The sequence below is a fragment of the Dreissena polymorpha genome, chromosome 1 (genome assembly GCF_020536995.1).
Source record: "Dreissena polymorpha isolate Duluth1 chromosome 1, UMN_Dpol_1.0, whole genome shotgun sequence".
NCBI classification, from domain to species: domain Eukaryota; kingdom Metazoa; phylum Mollusca; class Bivalvia; order Myida; family Dreissenidae; genus Dreissena; species Dreissena polymorpha.
This window is the reverse complement of record NC_068355.1, coordinates 123203500-123220355: the sequence shown is the minus strand read 5'-3', so window position 1 is coordinate 123220355 and position 16856 is coordinate 123203500. Positions and strand designations below refer to the sequence as shown.

The 16856-nt window shown below is 35.5% G+C and overlaps 1 protein-coding gene and 2 long non-coding RNA genes across 5 annotated transcripts; 1 reads left to right on the top strand and 2 right to left on the bottom strand.

Moving 5' to 3' along the window:
• Window positions 1-240: 240 nt before the first annotated feature.
• LOC127848143 (uncharacterized) lies at window positions 241-5794 on the bottom strand. 3 transcript variants are annotated; one of them, XR_008034383.1, is made up of 3 exons: window positions 2759-5794; window positions 2148-2193; window positions 241-368 (listed from the first exon to the last, which is right to left on the bottom strand). It is a non-coding gene; the product is annotated as an uncharacterized LOC127848143 (long non-coding RNA). The 3 variants fall into 3 exon arrangements; XR_008034384.1 differs by lacking the exon at window positions 241-368 and having other exon boundaries at window positions 1363-2193; window positions 2759-4068; window positions 5066-5794; XR_008034387.1 differs by lacking the exon at window positions 241-368 and having other exon boundaries at window positions 1363-2193; window positions 2759-4065; window positions 5066-5794.
• LOC127848137 (uncharacterized) lies at window positions 241-11898 on the top strand. Its single transcript, XR_008034375.1, has 6 exons — window positions 241-737; window positions 1562-1630; window positions 6927-7027; window positions 7179-7256; window positions 10498-10578; window positions 11055-11898. It is a non-coding gene; the product is annotated as an uncharacterized LOC127848137 (long non-coding RNA).
• Window positions 11114-15371, bottom strand: LOC127848131 (putative nuclease HARBI1). Its single transcript, XM_052380433.1, has 4 exons — window positions 13511-15371; window positions 12718-12861; window positions 11988-12215; window positions 11114-11248 (listed from the first exon to the last, which is right to left on the bottom strand). Exons 1-4 carry the CDS (start codon window positions 13657-13659, stop codon window positions 11245-11247), a joined length of 525 nt encoding a protein of 174 aa, XP_052236393.1. The 5' UTR covers window positions 13660-15371; the 3' UTR covers window positions 11114-11244.
• Window positions 15372-16856: the final 1485 nt, after the last annotated feature.

The following is a 16856-nucleotide window of genomic DNA, read 5'->3' as shown; positions in this document are numbered from 1 at the left end:
CAGAAACCTGATATGTTGCATGTAATATTGCATATTTATGTGGTCAAAATTGATCACGCCCTGGTAGTTACTTTATTTCGTTACATGTATTTAGGGAAAACCTTAAAACATTCTTATCTAAAACCGCAAGGTCCGGACAATAAGTGTTGCATGTTACATTGTATGGTGGCCGTGTATCAATTTTGTTCCTTGAGACATGCCACGCCAAGTTTAAATCGTGTGATAGTACTATAAATTGCTGCGTCATTGTTCTTGCCGTCTGACATGTACGGGCTTTCTATTGTAAGAAAATGTCCAGTTGTCGTGACAACTACCATGGGCTTCACCAATGGCCTTCCCTTATGCAAACTAAATGAACGGCGCTGAAACTGAAAGTTGTTTGATTTATTGATGCAGATTTATGTACAATCCAAAACAAAAATTAACCTCTCTTCCTGGTTGCCAAACAGCTTCTTTGCTAAAGGCTTTGTATGGTCATTTATCAGTAACCGAGGCAAACAAGCGATAAAAGTGGAAGGAGATTGTGTCAGCCATAAACGCGTGTGGGGTGGCGTTGAGGACAGTTGACACGTGTAAGAAAAAGCTACGTGACATAAAGAAGAATGCACGAGACTACTACAGCAGTTTTAAAGTGCCAAAGACAGGAGGCGGAAAAGAAAAGAAAAAACTTTGGTATTATGATGTTGTGTTAGACCACATCATTGGCAGAGATTCGCCCTTTCTACATGGGGTTGCAGGTAATTAACAAGTTTGTTACCATTTCATATTTACTTTAAATATTTATTGTTCACTATGTAATAATAATATATGGACACATGTTTTATTAAAGGGATCTTTTCACGCTTTGGTAAATTGACAAAATTGAAAAAAGTTGTTTCAGATTCGTAAGTTTTCGTTTTAGTTATGATATTTGTGAGGAAACAGTAATACTGAACATTAACCATGCTCTAATATAGCCATTATATGCATCTTTTGACGATTTTAAAACCTAAAAATTATAAAGCGTTGCAACGCGAAACGATAAAATAATTTGGAGAGTTCTGTTTTTGTCGTTAAATTTTGTGAAACTACGAAGATTGCTTATATAAGGTATAAAATACATCTATAATGTGTACTCGGCGGAATAGCTCAGTAGGCTAAAGCGTTTTTACTTCAGGACTCTGGCAGGACTCCAGGGGTCACTGGTTCGAAACCTGCTCCGGGCAATGTTTTTTTCCTTTTTTTATTTTTTTTCTTGATTTTTTACTGGAGCTTTTACGATCCAATGTTTACATTTATCAATATAAAGCATTTAATGAATAAGTTTAAAAAATGCCAAAATCTGTGAAAAGGCCCCTTTAACCATTTTCAGCTTGCCATTTTATAAGTAGGTAACTATATGAAGTGAAACGCATATAATTATTTGAAAGTCTGCAGATTCTTCATATTGAATTTCGATGCAGATTGCAGTGTGAGTAAAAAAAAGATCCATCATAAAATCTAACGGGTAATACATGTTATCGTCTCTTATTATGTGTGTGTATATGTTCTTTATGACACTTTTTGCCAAATATTTTTTCAGATGGTGTAAGAGCAGGGAGAAATGGTCTGTTTGGGAGCGAAGAGCACAAGAGAAAAAACGAAACAATTGGTAAGGGTAAATTTATTTTATGCAAATCGGACTGTAAAGATTTTTTCATTATGTCAATATTTATTTGTGAACTTGTGTATTGATTGTTTGCAACTATATGCAAAACAAATTTATTTAAATAACTGCCCAGCATTTTAAAGTGGCATTATTTTAAGTCAAAATACACACGCACACACAAATAATCATAATTGCATTCATATACACACATGCACATTGTTCTGTCTGCTTACACACAAGCACTCTATGTGCATAGCCACGTGAACATTGATGGACAACCATACAATATACATTCTCACATAACATAATCATACTTACTCATAGTTATGAGTAAATTTATTATTCTCTATTCTCATAATACTATTAAAATCTCATCATCTTTATAACCCATATCAGCATCATTATCATTATCATACAAATAATAATTCAAAGACAAAATAGGAGTGAGTGCTTGTATTTGACAGGACTTTCGAATAAAACAAAGAGAGAATACAAATAATATAAAACATACAATGAATACCTAAATATTCTCCACCACGTTATATACGTCTCGAACTGGGTTTTAACTGAAAAGATACAATTACAAACATTTGTAAAAGCAATAAAAATAATTAAATCAAAATAGGCACACTATGGCCTTCAACAACGGTCAACTGACCACACAAGCCAACTGGCTTATCAACATCAGGCACACTCTGGCCTTCACAAACGGTCAAATGACCACACAAGCCAACTGGCTAATCAACATCAGGCACACTCTGGCCTTCACAAACGGTCAAATGACCACACAAGCCAAACGGCTTATCAACATCAGGCACACTCTGGCCTTCACAAACGGTCAAATGACCACTCGAATAATGCACAAGAGAATAAAACAGATATAATAAAACAATATTTACAAAATTAATGATAAATATTAAAACGGAAATAACAAATATCATAATCATAATCTTTATAATAATAATAACATACTTCATAAACAATACCTTTATGTTCTCCAATATACTTAATATACATGTGCTTCGGACAACACATCATACATTTCAAATCACACATACATTAATATTGACTTTTCACAAATCTAAATTTAGCGACACCGATAATCTGTCTTTCAAAGAATCTTTAACATACCGGTTCTTAGTGGAAACACTTTTCCATCTACCATGTCTTTGCCAAAGTCTATCCACAGTCTTATTATTGGCACTTATAGATGCTCCACCAGCACTAAAAGAATGAAGTCCATATTTAGAAGAAACATAACCCAATAGACTTAACTTCTTCTTAAAACTATCATTTATAGTAGAATAACGAATATGCTTATTATTAGAAATCAATTTGAAACAGTGTTTAACATTACACAAATAAACTGGTCTAAACACATAATCAGTAGATGAACATGCAATATCTGCAACACACAAATACTTTTCAAACAATTTCACAAGACATGTGTCTGTATTAGTTTTTGCAATCAGAACAGTATTACCTTCTCTTAAAATGTCCGTTTTTGACTTTTCAACTTTAATTTCACAATGCGTATCTAAAAACACAACATCTGATCTTTTAACAGACAAAATTTCACTTATCCTGAAAAAAACCAGCATAAGATAAGAAAAAGATTGTAACGTCTCTTAAATCCCCCAAAGAACAATCGCCCTCAGAAACAAAAGTGTGATAAAATTTCTTTAATATATCTGATGTAATAGGCTCTTTTTTAACTACCGGCTTTGCAATTCTCCGAATGCATCCAGAAAGACATAATTTAAGCCTATGATCAAAACAAGGGTTACTTTCCATGGAAATAGTATGAGCCAAATTTATATAATAGAACACCTTATTAATTTTTTATTAACAAATGTGAAAATAACCAAATGCTTAATACACTCAAATACAAAGCTGTAGGTACTTGGTCGGCTGGAAAATTCGTCAAATTATGGAATTTTAACCAATCAAACAAATCTCAAAGAAATCCGGTATTGATGCAAAGTTTAATTTCTGTGACTCTAAAAGGAATACATGTACCTTCTGAGAATAATCCCTGTTGCTAAACCGTTACTTGTTTTTGTTCAATTAAACGCAAAACCTAGAAACACATTCATTGTTTCGTGCTAAACCATAACCATACTCTCTTTCTCTTCTGAATAATATGTATAGACCAACATCATTCGGTATTTATCAAACCTAAAATAATTTCATTCACTCAAAGTTCGTAAATGTAGTATTATCCATTCACAAAATACTGTCAAAAATACCTCCTCATCACCAATAACGTTAGCATCATCATCAACGTTAATAACATCATCATCATCAATACAATCATCATTATTAATCTTAACAAGTTATTTTCTAATACATAATTACACAAAAACAAATCATACCTTTCGAGCTGCCCTCTTACTATAATGTTACACTATTCATTATTTATCCTTCGAACTGTCCAGCTACTGAAAAAAAACAAACTTTGTAAACATTTGTTAATGCAATTTCAACATGTGTTTGAGACATTTTAGTGAAACTGACACGCAAGCAAAGTGGCTTATACGCATCTGAAAAAATCTGCCTTCAACAAACTGTCAACGGACAAAACTAGCCAACCGGTTAATTCACATCAGCCAATCTGGTCTTTAATAACATACATTTAATGTTCTCCATTATATATAATACCCTTCGAACAGTACAATCTTAAAAACATTAAATACAAAAAATGTAAATATAAACGCACGTTTTAACAAGTTTGGTTAAAAAACTACACGCGCCAACTGGGTTTATCCACATCTGGTCAACTGGCTTTCACCAAACGATAAGCAAATTACACATGTTAACTGGCAATCAAAAAACGGCCAAATACCATAAAAGCAAAATGTCTTTACACATCAAGCCAACATGCCACCAAACAAGAACAAAAAACTATTCACGAAAACAAAATGACTTATCATGCAAATAAATCCAGTCTACTTTTGTTATCATTACAGTACCTAATCTTTAAAAATGCATTTTACTATGACGAAACTAAATTTAACAAAACCGATAATTGCCTTTCATCTTAGTTTTAAAACAGCAGTCTTACTGTCAATGCTCTTTTCAAACCAAATTTATACCCCAGTATATCCAACATATCGTAAATTAATTATCACATATGCATGCACCGTTATTGACACCAACCTTTCAGGGAAAAATTAACGTCTTAAATTATTAAGACAAATATAATAAATCGAATGTTTAAATTCAACTTAGAGAAATTTTTAATTGTATACAACAATAACATATAAACTGTTTTTTCAATATCCAGCGAACGAGATGTAATATATGAAAACACAAACATGTTTCGAAAACGTTTGCAAGACACGTCTCTATAGCTGTTTCATATATATAAATAGAATATCTAATTTCCGTAATATATCGAATTTTGATGTTACATATCTGAATTCACAATTGGAATACCTGAATAGTTGAAAGATATGTTCGCATAAATTTTCATCCGCTCATTATCATACAACGTCATATATCGCACACAACCATCGTGCTGAATTATAAGGAAAAACGGCAGTTAATTGTTATTAATCGTTTGTTGAATCATACGTATTGAACTAATAAACAAACTTGTAACACATATATTACCATACAAGGGGTTATATCTTAAAAACAACAATATAAAGCAAGGTGTTCGTAAATGCATGAGGGAGAGTGATCTAACTCTGCTATCAAAACAACCTGGAGTGACACACTATGTAGCCTTACCTATATATAATCCTACAAGACCATTACATTTGCGACCTCTTTTGGAACTTAAATAGTTTCATTTTTACCCAATAATCAAATCAATTGATGTATCTGAATAGTTGGAACAAAACAAAAACAACAGCATAAATAAAGATTTGGAGCATGTTAATGAATATACTTTTCATAAAAGTTAACAATGAACACAACCTGTGTAAATTTCAATCGGAATGTTGTTGCCAGTGTTATTACAATAAACAGAACCATCAAGTCTGACCTTTGTTCGAAGTAACAGCTCACCATTCCGCTTCTAGCAGAGAATAAGTCCTCTCATCAAAAATCTTCTCCTTCCGAATACTATGTTTTTCGCAAATGAACGCCTTAACTACTTTATCACCCTTTCGTTTTCTTGTTCCATAACGTTTGCCTGTCAAATACACCCTCGAATGGTGACTCAATAGATGTGCAAATCATATATACCCTAAAACGAAAAACTCGTGCTCTTTCGCGCTAAAACATGCACACAAAACCCGTGCATTATTCGCGCTAAACCATTACCATAATCTCTCTTCTTAATAACACGTATTAAACAATACTATACCGTATTTATCAAACCGAGAATAATTTCATACATTTGCATAACATGTACACAGTACAGTGCTAAAAAGGTTTATCTATGTACCTTTTAATCTTGTATTTTGTACCTGTACATGTACAGCAACATGAATCATCAGTGTAAATCGAAATATGTTATTCGTAACATCATAATGCAGTTGATTTTAGCAAATGATTTTTATGCCCCCATTCTTTTGCACATGTCGGTCGGTCCGTCCATCGGTTGGTCTGTCCACCAGATGGTTTCCGGATGATAACTCAATAATTCCTAGGCCTAGGATCATAAAACTTCATAGTTAGATAGATAATGAGTGGCAGATGACCCCTATAGATTTTCAGGTCATTAGATCAAAGGTCAATGTCCTAATGACTCGAAATAGTAAAATGGTTTCCAGATGATAAGTCAAGAATGCTTACGCATAGTATGATGAAACTTCATTGGTACATTGATCATGACTGGCAAATGACCCGTATTAATTTTCAGGTCAGTAGGTCGCAGTCACGGTGACTCGAAACAGTTAAATGGAATCCGGATGATAACTCAATAATGCTTACGCCTAGGATCTTGAAACTTCATAGGTACATTGATAATGACTGGCAGATTACCACAATTAATTTTAAGGTCACTAGGTCAAAGGTCAAGTTCACATTTACAAAAAGCGTATTCACACAATGGCTGCCATTACAACTGACAGCCATATGGGGGCCATGTATGATTTACAACCCGCCCTTGTTTTAAGCTCACCTGAGCACAACGTGCTCATGGTGAGCTTTTGTGATCGCCTTTTGTCCGTCGTCCGTCGTGCGTTGTGCGAAGTCAACATTTGCCTTGGTCACACTCTAGAGGCCACATTTATTTTCCGATCATCATGAAACTTGGTCAGGAGATTTGTCCCAATAATATTCTGTAATCTCAGGTGAGCGACTTTGGGCCTTTCAGGCCCTTTTGTTATAATATTGATATTTTTAGGGGACTGCATTGACACCCTGAATGAAAAGTGCAAGAGGCAAAAAGTGAGGAGAATCACAATTAAGTTAATTATGTTCACCAAAGCCAAGTTCTCCATGATGGTAAGTTTTGAATTATTTACTGATTTAAAATATCTTTTCGGATTAAATGTCTTCAATGTGTAAAACTTAATGTTGATTTACATTCATGCTGAAAGAATTGCAATAATAAATACAAAGTTTAAGAGATTTTTTAAATGTTAAATTTCGTTAGTTGATGCTGAGAATGGCCAGCCTGCACAGCTGCAGAAGACAGACGTCTGTAAAACTGTTGATGCTGCTAGTCGTGGAGGTAAGTACAGTTATTAAGTGTGGGCATTCAGGGTATTATGTCCGCTGCTGGGTTTTCTTTTGAGAACTTTATAAGAATACAATTTTGTCGTACTTTCTAATGTTGTCTTGAATGGTTTGCACATCATTTTTCTTGAAATGTTGTATTATTTGCATTAAATAATGGATTTAGGCAGCTTCTCTGAATGCCAACAGCCGACAGAGTTTTGTGGGTGCGCACACATAAATACATGTCCTTTAACAATGTATTACTGTTTGCAGTAACTTACCAACATACGATACCACAGCTAATAATACATTGACTGTACATACAGTGAATATAAAGCCCATAATGTTCCATTATTCATTAAGTAACTTGAATAAAAATTAATCATGTATTGTAAATTTTGTTCATGTCTGAGCCCCATACATGAGCCTTATGGTAATGTTAATACTGATGAAGTTCTGTCCAATAATAAATCATGTTCTGGTACCAGTTGTGGATTTTGTTTAAATGTGTGTATGTATCGGAAAAAAGACAATGATATTACTACATTGGTATGTTAGTTCAAATAATATGCATGTTTTGGTAAAAATACTTTTATGAACAGAGCTTTTGTTTATTCCTAAAGCGACGAATATATTCTAAAAAGAATAGGTACTTAAGGTTCATGAGGGGGATAAAATTCATTAAAACTTCGCTTTGGTTTTTCTTCATTCAATATGGTACAATATGGTCAAACTATATATCATTTTAAAGCTTAAGACGGATAGAATAACATAAACACATTTTTGACATTTAATATTTGTGTGCTTTATTCATATTTTGGTTTAAAACCAATACATTTTTACACTAATTTACAAAATCTCAATCTAAAGTTAGGAAGGATATGCACTACCTTAAGTTGAATAAATACAAAGCTATATACATATACAAGGTCAAGTTAGCAACATTTCACAGAAAATTATTGTCATAAAACAAGGGACAAAATTGTCACAAAACCAGGTTTTCATTGTGAAAAAAAAATCTGATAAAGGGAGAAAACTCAAACTGAACTTTTGAAATGACCAAAAAAAATTAACCCCCTTTGTAAGTTTTTTTTTTTTTTAAATCTATTTTTAGTCGTGGCGACCTTGACATTGGAGATATTGACGTGATTCTTTCGTGGGACACACCGTCCCATGATGGTGAACAAATGTACCAAATGATTTTAAAATCTCACAATGAATGACATAGTTATGGCCAGGACAAGCTCATTTATGGCCATTTTTGACCTTTGAACTCAAAGTGTGACCTTGACCTTGGAGATATCGACGTAATTATTTCGCGCGACACACCGTCCAATGATGGTGAACAAATGTGCCAAATGATTTTAAAATCTGACGATGAACGACATAGTTATGGCTCGGACAAGCTCATTTATGGCCATTTTTGACCTTTGAACTCAAAGTGTGACCTTGACCTTGGAGATATCGACGTAATTATTTCGCGCGACACACCGTCCAATGATGGTGAACAAATGTGCCAAATGATTTTAAAATCTGACAATGAACGACATAGTTATGGCCCGGACAAGCTTATTCCGCCAGCCCGCCAGCCCGCCAGCCAGCCCGCCAGCCCGCCAGCCAGCCAGCCCGCCCGCATTCGCCAATCTAATAACCAGTTTTTTCCTTCGGAAAACCTGGTTAATAACAAATGAGTTTTTATTCAACTGCCTTTTTTGGATAAATTTCCTAAACAAAGTTCTAAAAATAACTAAAACGTAACTACTTTTTAAAAATCCAGGTATGGTGGATAATAAGAGTCACAATTCTATTTCAAAGGCTTAACAATTTTGTTATTTACCTCTCAACCAAATTTCAAATTTTAAACCATCTCAAATTGAAATAGATTGCAGACGACATATAAAATTGTAAAGGAATATAAAGAAATTGGCAAACCGATTGATTTTATATTTCGATTCCTTCTACCCATTTTGAAAGCGTGGCCATCGCTGTGCTCCGTAGAAAAACGTGCAAAACAAATCGGTCGAAACCACGTGCAGTGGTGAGAAAACCGGGTATGTGTATACACATACCTGAGAAAACACATATCTTATGTTGACAGTTGGGTGGCAACTAGTAAAACAACTATTAACATTAATCAGCAAGAGATCGCACTAAATAACAAAAATGACCACGTAGAGATATCATCACTTACCCTATTTCAAATATTTTCCAGCTGAAAATTGTCCCCCACACGTCTTTTTTTAGTTTATTTGTATTGTTTTTCTGGAGCCGAAGTGCATCTCACAGAATATCCATCCAACTTCCGTTGTTTTCACTTTCGTTATTAAAAACTCCTTTTAAAAGAATTATTTCTACTTTTAGATTGTTAAAGCGATGTATTATTATATATTATCATTATAATAGTATACCGTGATGAATTGAACGGAGTTACGTATCGATCTTTCTGTCAGTCTGTAAGCGTACTATTGTATGCGCAATAATATAAGAAATGTGATTCGACAACGATTGTAAACATTGGTGAAATGCTTCTTACATAGTTATTCTTTTGAGTGTTTATGAGGTCTGATCGTGCAGTTTGCAAACATCAACGGAAAGAGTACAATCCAATGCATTTGTCATCGTCAACCGTTTGGAATGTCAATTAGGCGATGAGTGAGTTTTTAGCATGTTTCTTTCTATTTTATTAATTTAAAAATGGCTGCCCCCATGGTGATGAAATGACATGTGTTCGAGTTTTGATATTTCTAGATATGTTAACTTTTTTTACTATTTAAGCGTAACTTGCCCTCGTCAATGTCGATATTAATCACTAGTTATATAATTTTCCGCCGAAATACGTGGAATAAACATGATTCAGATTTTTGAAAATAATGTATATTTTATTGTTAAAATCGCTTTGTATTTTGATTGATTTTGTGGATGTTATGATACTTTGATGTACAAAATTGGTAGCAGTTTGAAGGAAAAACATCCTTTAAAGCATATATGTATACATTTTCAATGTGGCACTCTTCCTTTAGTCAAATTTGAGTTTTATGCTAGGGGTCCCACATTTTTCAAATTGAAGCCTCTACATGAACCTTAAAGAACTGTCATTATGATTGCAATGTATAAAAAAAAACATTATAGATCTAGTCCCTTCAATTTATCACATTAAACACTACAAGTATATTTTTATGTTTTGCATAGATTGTCAGTGTGTATGTGCAAATGTTTTACACATGTCAATTCGATTATTCCATATTTTATTCCAGGCACAGGCAGTATCTGCACATCACGCATTTCTTGTACGAACACAGCAGACAGTTCACTGAAGAGCACAAGAATATCAACAGGTGAGGAAAAGTCATTTGCTAGATTATTTCCATAGTTATATTTGTAAAGAAAAACCTAAAAGCACACAAACAGTTATATTGCATACATTTTTAAGTTGCCAAAGGACGATAACATGTGGTAATGCCAACACATTTCAAATAATCATTTTTTCCCTACTTTTTATTACGGCAGCTATGTCATTAGCACAGGAATCACATTCACTATCCATCTCACTCCGCTCCCCTCAACCCTCCTTATAGGAAAATAATAATTAAAACGTGTGTTATACAGCCACCTGGGGGGGGGAACCAGACCAAAGTGGCCACATAACATAGGTAATAATGATAACAAGAACAATGTGTGTGATATCAGGTGGCTCTTTAACAGATGGGCCTTATAAAACATGTTTAACTGTACATATTGCAAGTTTGCAGCCATTAATTTGTGGAAACATATCATTGTTATGATGTTTGTATCGTTTTATTCCTCTATGCAGAACTAGGAGCCTCTGAATGTCAAAAGCCTGTGTCCAAATCAAAGCCAATCAAGATTAGCTGTGCTTCTCAGGGGACTACAACAGTAAAAAAGAAGGCATCAGCAACGTCTGCACAACGGGATGACTCGTATGAAACTCTTCAGCCAGCTTGTGAATACTCGCCAGAGTCAACCTCCCCTTACAGCGGCGCTTATCTGCCGAAAAAAGAAAGAAAACTATGACAGGCTAGTTGTTCTAGAAATACAAAAAGCAAAGGCTGAAATTGATGTATTGAAAAACAAAAACAAAAAGCACAGGGGCAGAAAGAACGGGTGCAAGCAATGAGAGACCAAGTAGCTCTCCAAAGAGAACGCCTGGCTCACAAAAAAGAAAGGGCACTTATTAATTTACAAATCGAAAGGGAGAAAGCCCTTAACCAGACATACATTGAAAAAGAAGTGACAGAGTTAAATTTATTGAAGGAGAAACTCAAGATTGAGAATTGTAGTGCTCGCAAAGCACAGCTAGAGGTGCAGATGCTGGAGGAAAAGTGCACGCAGTCAGTGGTCATGACACTAGACGATTACAATAACAATGTCACAAACCAATGAAAACAGGATATATTGTAACAATCGTAATGGTTGCTTCTGATCATTGTTTGTGACATGTTATTTTTTCATTTTCATTTTTTTTATGCTTAACCATTTCTTCATACGTTTTTGTACATGTATGTGTGGGTAGCGTTTCAAAATAGAATTAATTGCCTTTAAATTATTGTGGGTATTATATAATATTCAATTAATGTGTTAGATTGTTTTGATAACATCCAATCTGCCATTATAGCATGAATAAAGGTGAAAGAATTTGCCAATGACATGCATTGGATTGGTTTTGCGCATACACACTCACATGTATATGTTCACAGTATATAGAACATAAAAAGCTTCCTCTCACCTTCCAAAGTATGCGTCTGCAAATGTATTACGCACAGCAGCTGCATTGCCCTCTTGGATAAGACGACGGTGTTGTGGCTGTTCTTCCTGACAAGCACGGTCTGATATGCTGTCATTATAATGGACACAGCCTACGTTGCAGCAATTCTGAGAAACTGGTAGTGTCAGGCAGATGTTATGCAGGACAGCGCAGGCTCCGATGATCTTGCAGGCTTTGCCAGGAGAATATCTGTAACAAGAGATGTGTATGTCCACTTATTCGCCGCTTAGAAGTCATTTTTAACTATTTTAACTATGACATTGAAGGATGACCTTGACCTTTCACTACTCAAAATATGCAGCTCCACGAGATACACATGCATGCCAAATATCAAGTTGTTACCTTCACTATAGCACAACTTATGACCAATGTCAAAGTTTTCGGACAGACTGACTGACGGACTGACTGACGGACAGTACAAAAAATATATGCCATCCTTCATGGGCATAAAAGGTATTTTATCTTCAATGTGCCATTGTTTTATGTGCTTTGTTCATCTCACTGTAAACATTTCAAGAACCATAACCTCCCACCACCACAACCCATTAAGCACCATTAGTCAATTAATACTAGCAAGTTCTGCTGCGTTGACTAAAGTACAAATGTATACACTTATTTCAATCCCATTGTGCAGCCTTTTCAATTCAATCACAAAAACAGACGCATCATGCATATAAATCTCCAAAAGTACCTCAGCTCCCCATGCAGACAGTGCCATCTGCGTTTCAATACACCATTGCACCGTTCAATCGTAGCCCGGGTTGAAGAGTGTGCAAAGTTGAATCTTTCCTGTGTTCGTCCTCTTGGGTTGATGTAAGGTGTCAACAACAAGGGCCTGAAAAAATTAGAGTGTTTTGATATTTTCAAACCATAGTTTAAGATAAGCATCAATACATAATTCTTAATGTATAACTGTATCAGTAAATCAACGCATGTTTAGGTAAAGCAATTTAGTGACGATTGGCTTCAGACTTCCAACATAGAAAAAAATGTTTGTAGTATTCGCGCATCCATGTGACAGTCCATAAACAAATCCATGTAGTAAACAAAAGGCTGTGTCGTCAACAGCGTTCTTATGTCGTTTTTATAGAACGCGTGATGTTATTGGTAACGCGTTGTTTGAACAGTACTGTTCCAAAAATTAACTATGAGGTTATTTTGATCAGATGTTCTAAAAATAAACTCAGATACAGTATATGTGACGATATTTTGATCGAATGTTAAATTATAAATTTATCTGAACGTACACGAGTCTGAATTGCACCAGTTTGTAGAACACTTTTTAATACACTGATACAGCTACATAACCCATAAACATGTTTATTTTCGTCATCATAGGCCTTAAAGAGATTTTCAGACAAAAAACAAAACATGACAATTATAACAAAAAAAAACATCGCACTAAGTTTGGCTTATTTAATGTGGCAAATATATGGTGCTTAGATTATTTGTCATCTAATCAATTCAGTTGTAAGAATGTGTACCTCAGCATGTACCCGCTGTCTCCAAGCAGATGGCCAGTGAGTGGTGGTCCATTAGGATCCTCGAAAGCAGGAAATACTGCACTCTGTCGCAGTATAAATGCATCATGGAAGCTTCCTGGATCCGAAGCGACAACGTTCGGGATTTTCATATCAGCATCACAGATTAGTTGAACATTAATACTGTAGAATCCTTTCCTGTTAACGTATATGCCTTCAAATTTAGAGGGGCAATGATTTTAACGTGTGTACAGTCAATGCACCCAATCACACCTGTGAAACCTTGCTTCACGTTGAAAAAATTCCTCTTTGTTGCTTCTGTTTGTTCTTATTTGTCGAACTTAACATATTGCTCAATAGATGCCACCAGTACCTGTGATACTTTGTGGATTACCGTGCACACGGTTCCTTTTGATACGCCATAAGTATCAGCAATCACTTCTTGGAAGCTCCCCGTTGCAAAGAAACGAAGAGCAATCAGCATTTGCATGCTTGCAGGCAGACTCCCTTTCCTTTCGGAAACGTATTCTAGATCTACAGCAAAGGTGTCTATGAGCTCCAATAGCTCTCTCCTTGGTAAGCGAAATCGACGGAAAAGTTCATCACCATTGTACATGTCTAATGGATTCAACCTATCTCTAAAAACTCGCTCTCTTAAAAAATGTCTTCGCATTCGATGAACAAGTCGCATGGAGGCCGCCATGATTAAACTAGGAAACTATCCGCGTTCATTTTGCACGGGTTTTGAATGCCGACAAAGCTTCAAGCGACGAGCAGTCGTGGTGTGAGGGGTAGACTGCGGTCGCTCGACAATATGTCAAACAACGCGCGGTCGATTGACGACCGTCGCTTTCCATTAAACACGGCTATCGTTGAACGACGATTATTCGCTGGTACAACCATAATCGCCCGACCATGGTTGCTCTCATTAAACCGGACTTTTGTGTAGGCGGCGATCTTGTCGTAGCGTTCATTTGCCTGCCCTTGTTTTGGCGTCGAAGTAGCAGGCGCATGTATTCTTTCTGTAAAACGAATAATCGACTGTTGACTGCAACTGGTCGTGGATCTCGTGGCGCTAGCGGATCGACTTCGCAGAGTCGGTGCGTGTTTTATGATGGAGGTGTCCACGGGTTTCATGTTTTCACAGTTTTTGTTTGAATGTGTGGTGTTTGTATCACATAGGGTTTCTGTGTCGATATCGCAGTCAGATTGCTTATGTCCCTGCAATTTACACTTTTTGCAAACCCAGTCATTTGGGCATGTTTTGAAACTGTGCCCTTCTTGGAGGCATTTTGAGCAATTTGACGATTTAATCGGCAAGAAACTAGGTTGTCCATTTTGCAGGACACGTCCGATAAACTGACCGAACTGCATTGTATTCGGCAGGGGTTCCTTAAGGGACGATGTTTTGACTATGCAAATTCGATCACCTGTGCAACAGTTGGTCAATTTACCATTTATGCGAAGTTTGTCCCTTCTGTTTGAAATGACGTCAAGACCCTTTAACGTTAATGTTCTTGTGATCAGACCATCATCGACAGAAAGTGGTATATTTTTTACCCGTGTAGTGTTTTCGCCATCTGGTCGGTCCGGATTTGTATTCAGGACACTTAAGATGCGTCCCCTTAGCGGAACACCATCCGAAATCAGAACAACTTTGTCACTCAAATTGTCAAAATAGATAGATCCAGATCCTTATGTACCGTCTCCCAAAGGAAACGGTTGGTGTCTGAACAATGATTCTGATGACCGGGGTAATAAATACCTAGCTGTTGAATGGAATGATGTTCCAACTACACCAGATGCTGTTTTGGAAATGGTAATGTGCAGTTGCTCTCGGGAATGTAAATTGGAAACGTGTCCCTGTCTGAAATATAGACTGAAATGTACAATGTGTGTAAGCTAAAACATGTTCAAATCAGCAGGACAATGAGGAACTGTATACGTCAGACAAAGAAAGTGTTGAGACTGATGACTCAGATAGTGAAGCTGAAGTTAGTCTTTAACTGATCAGTAATAACAGATGGACATTAAAGTATACAATGATGATTAATATAGATACTACGCAGTACATCGTGACTTAAGCTACTGACAGTTTCAAGGCGGTCCGCCCACCTTCACTTGTTTTATGTCGGGGTGCTGCCTTTTGGCGATTGGTGTTTATCTTGTTTAGCGCTCGTGCTCTGTCGTAGAAAATGTGCCTTTTTTTTTAATTTTCATTTTTCTGCATTTTGGGTTGATATTAATATTTTATGTGGCATCTCCCGCGTCATTCTTCCGGCTTGTTTTAAAACTTGAACAATACATACAAGTTTAATAAAATGTGTTGATTTTGTAAATTGAAAGTAAGCTCAGATCATTGTAATTTGCACAAATATTGCCTTCATGTGGTATAAACAGAGTCAAGTTCTTAAGTATGTTTCCGGCATTAAAGGAATTAATGGCACTGTTTTGTTAACTTCCTGTTTTCGTCACTGAGTACACGAAATACGTCTCAGTAATGGCTAAACTGTGTTGAATCACATAATACTAATATTATAATAGTGTTTTTTGTGTTCTAAATTGATATTCTGTGTACATATATCAGGGCAGTGTGCTTCAGTTCATTGATTAAAGCTATATTTTTTCTCAATATGTACACACACATATGAAACTATCAGTTTCAAGGGTTCGAACTAAGTCTTCCCACTAGCAAAATAATGTTATTTAGCTAATATAATTATGTTTTTAATTATGTATTGAAGACCAACGTGTATTGCACCATTTGATAACAAATCAAGTAATATTTATTAGGTTTCCATGTCTTTTTTCTTGGTTTTGCATCACCAAAACTTTAAAAATTTATGAAAATTAAGCTGATTTGAGGGAGACAAAGGAGAAAAAAATACCAAAAGCTGCCAGTACCAGACTGTTATCAACCATTTTCATATGCTACTGGCATGCATCTTCCAAGATATATAGGTGTACTTTTGCCCCCCTTTCTGGTACACCCCACCTCAATTTTTTGGTACTTGGCTGAAGGACGTATCGGGAGATCAAGTGCAATAATGTAAGCATGCGTCTTTCAAGAAGAATCATTAAATGTTTTACATATTGACGATAGCATACCGATAATTGTACCACAAATATTTCGTTGTCATTCGTTTACAACGAAATAAAATAAAATAAAAATAATGTTAAAAATAATGTCTCGAGTTTTTAACTATAAACACCAAACAAACGGCCTGTTCGCTCTGTACTAATATTGTAATAGTTAATGGAAAAAACATAACTGCTTTGTTTCTTTTTTTATTTGTATGAGTTAAATAAAATAATTTTCATGTTAAAATTTTATTTCAATTTTGTATAA

Bases quoted from the DNA above. Each gene is read 5' to 3' on its own strand.
- LOC127848131 (XM_052380433.1), bottom strand. From the start codon at position 13,659: ATGAAAATCCCGAACGTTGTCGCTTCGGATCCAGGAAGCTTCCATGAT. The intron at 12,862-13,510 runs GTACACATTCTT...TAATTTTTTCAG, and splicing joins GACAGCGGGTACATGCTGAG to GCCCTTGTTGTTGACACCTT. The intron at 12,216-12,717 runs GTACTTTTGGAG...CTCTTGTTACAG, and splicing joins TGTCTGCATGGGGAGCTGAG to ATATTCTCCTGGCAAAGCCT.